General features: G+C 55.9%; 1 protein-coding gene across 1 annotated transcript in view; it reads right to left on the bottom strand.

Annotated features, from left to right (window-relative positions):
- Positions 1–2,829, bottom strand: part of TRIM72 (tripartite motif containing 72, E3 ubiquitin protein ligase) — a 10,840-nt gene that overhangs the window by 6,167 nt on the left and 1,844 nt on the right. The window contains exons 3-4 of the mRNA XM_010837450.1: positions 2,778–2,825; positions 7–67 (exon numbers count right to left, since the gene is read on the bottom strand). Coding sequence (XP_010835752.1) covers positions 7–67; positions 2,778–2,825 — 109 coding nt within the window. The remainder of the gene's footprint in view (positions 1–6; positions 68–2,777; positions 2,826–2,829) is intronic.

Raw genomic sequence — 2,829 nt, 5'->3', positions numbered from 1 at the left:
GGGCCACGCTCTTCTCCTTCCGCATACAAGCCTCCTGCAGCTGCATCTTCTGCTGTGGGAGCTGCGTCTGGTGGGGGGAGGGCAGATATAAAGAAGTGATGCTACCGCCCACCTCCCCCACCAAACCCATACCTCCCCGCCTTAACCTGCCCGCTCTGGCTCAGCTTCAATGCCAGCTCCTCTTTCCCCGCCTTAACCTGCCCCCTCTGGCTCAGCTTCAATGCCAGCTCCTCTTCCAGCCAGGCTGGCAACTTATCATCCCCCAAACACAGTTGCTGGTCTCAAGCACTTGCCAGTACCGGTTCTGAGGTCTGGAATATCCCCCCCTCCCATTGTCTATCTCCATTAAGTCCTCCCCAGCCTTGTCTTTCCTGATTGCATCCCCCCAGCAGGCAGCCCTTCAGCATAGATCTTTGGGAAGACGATTATCACAGATGTAGTTGGGTCTCCTCCCCCAGAGAGGTAAGGGCTTGGCGCACAGCGGGTTTCAGGGGGTAGTGGAGGACGTGTTCAGGAGACAGGCAGCCTCCTATTCCTGTCCTTCACCCTAGACCTAAAAGCAGAATCTTAGCAAAACCCTCTAACCAGCCTCCCTGCACACTTGTAGGCTCTAAGGGTAGTAGTGTAATGTGAGTTGCTCAGTCGTGTCCAACTCTTTGCAACCCCATGGACCCACCAGGCTCCTCTGTCCATGGGATTCTCCAGGCAAGAATACTGGAGCCATTCTCTTCTCCAGGAGTTCTTCCTGACCCAGGGATCTAACCCAGGTCTCCTGCATTGCAGGCAGATTCTTTACTGTTTGAGCCACCAAACAGAGTTTCCCTGGTTCTGAGGGTAGGCAATTGAATAAAAATGTCTTCTGGGACTTCCCTGGTGGCCCAATGGTTAAGACTCTCAGCTGCCAATGCAGAGGGTGTAGGTTCTATCCCTGGTTGAGGAACTAAGATCCCACAGGCAGTGCAGCATGGCCAAAAGCTTAAAAAGAAAGTCTTCTGCATGGACAAACCAAACAAACCTGTGGGCCAGCTCCTACTCTAGGTCTGTCAGTTTGGGATCCTGAAATGCAGGCATAGGGGAGTTCTTAATACCTCCAGCCAAAGCCAGTTTGCTGGGAGGTGCACGGCCCTGGAATCAGACTGTTCCAGTCCTGTCGCCCTGACTTCCAACCTCAATTTTCCTCTTTTGCAGAATGGGAACGGTTATCCCCCACCTACCTTACCTGTGGTTTTTGGGACAAATTGGCAGCCTCCTCCCCGCCTCCTCTAAAGGAAACTAGGAGACCCTCTAGGCACTGTTTGCTATAAATCCCCACCGAAATTGGACCATGGGCTACTGCGGCCAGCTGCCAGGTCAGTCTCCTTCCCCAGACATCTTCCAGGGCCACAGACCTGTCTGCTGCTGGACAGGGTGGCCCTGGAGGCTCTCAGCTGTTTGAGGTTCATGGGTGACAGAGCTGAGCCATGGGGACCAAGCACAACGGCACCCTAGAGGCTGGGAGCTGAACAGAGAAGGTTCTTGGAACATCCCGTGGTGAGGAGGTGTGGGGAGCAGTGCTCAACACAGTGCACGATGGGTCTCACCGACAGGCTGGTGTCCTTCTACTCCAAGGCAAGCAGGAGGCCACATGACTTTGGGGGTTGTGAGTCCCCTGTTGCCCAGCAGATACCATTCAACCACTCTTGAGTCTTGGCACATGGTCTCTGGACCAACCCCTCTTCCTCCCCAAGGACCCAGGTGTTCTGCCCTACCCCAGGTTTCTTGTCCCTCATGTGGCTCAGATGATAAAGAATCTGCCTGCAACGTGAAAGTCGTGGGTTCGATCCCTAGGTTGGGAAGATTCCCTGGAGAAGGAAATGGCAACCCACTCCATTATTCTTGCCTGGAAACTTCCATGGACAGAGGAGCCTGGCAGGCTACAGTCCATGGGGTCACAGAATCAGACACACTTTCACTTTTCCCCCTCCTTCCAGGTATCTCTACTTCAGACCTCCAGCTACCTGCTCCCTGGGGCTTAGGGTGGACTGATGCAGACTCTGAAAGACTGTATCCTAACCCGCCTGCCCCTTTGAGGCTTCTGGACTCCCTGGTGCCCTGTTCCACTTCATGGACTCTCTTCTCTTTTTGCAGATAAAGATGGATGAGGATAGGCGTTCTGGGGTCACCAGCAGAGGGGAGCCTGGGTTGGGTGGGCTCCTGGGAGGAGGAGCCTCCTGCAGTGGGCTAGGAGACTACCAGCCAGCACCCCGAGGGACTGGGAAGGCTGGAGTACGAGGGACGGTGAGGCTGGGCCCCTGGAGGATTTGGGGGGCTTAAGGGCGGGGTCTACCCCATCTAGAAGTCTGGAGACTAAGGAGATGTGTCTTGCAACGCTGAAGGTTATGGGCAAACATTACCACGACCACCACCCTCAACAGCCGCCTGGAGCAGAGAGTGGCAGCTTCTCCATCGCAGAGACCGTGGACTGCTCCGAGCCTCCGGACTCCGCCTCCACCAGGCCCTGCCACCTGTCGTTTATTCTTCCAACAACCCTATAAATGGCTTCATGACATATCTCCCTGGGCCTGTCCTGTGCTACACTCCTGTAGCTCTACACGCGTGTGATCTGCCACACGTACGCCAGGCGAGCCAGCGTGTGCCTGCGTCTCCATTTGCCAGTGTCTGGGCATCCGCGGAGATGGCAAACTTCGGGGCACGCACACTGTGTGTGGAGCCTGGAGGCGTTCAGAACTTCCAGCTCCAACCACAAAAACAGCCTGCACTTGGGTCTCGGTACCAACCCGGGGCTGTGCACAGAGTTGCGCGCGCAGGCGTGCCTTGGCCTCCCAGGTG

The sequence above is a fragment of the Bison bison genome, unplaced genomic scaffold (genome assembly GCF_000754665.1).
Source record: "Bison bison bison isolate TAMUID 2011002044 unplaced genomic scaffold, Bison_UMD1.0 scf7180017864072, whole genome shotgun sequence".
Classification (NCBI taxonomy): domain Eukaryota; kingdom Metazoa; phylum Chordata; class Mammalia; order Artiodactyla; family Bovidae; genus Bison; species Bison bison.
The sequence above is the reverse complement of the archived record's forward strand: the minus strand, read 5'-3'. Positions and strand labels throughout refer to the sequence as shown.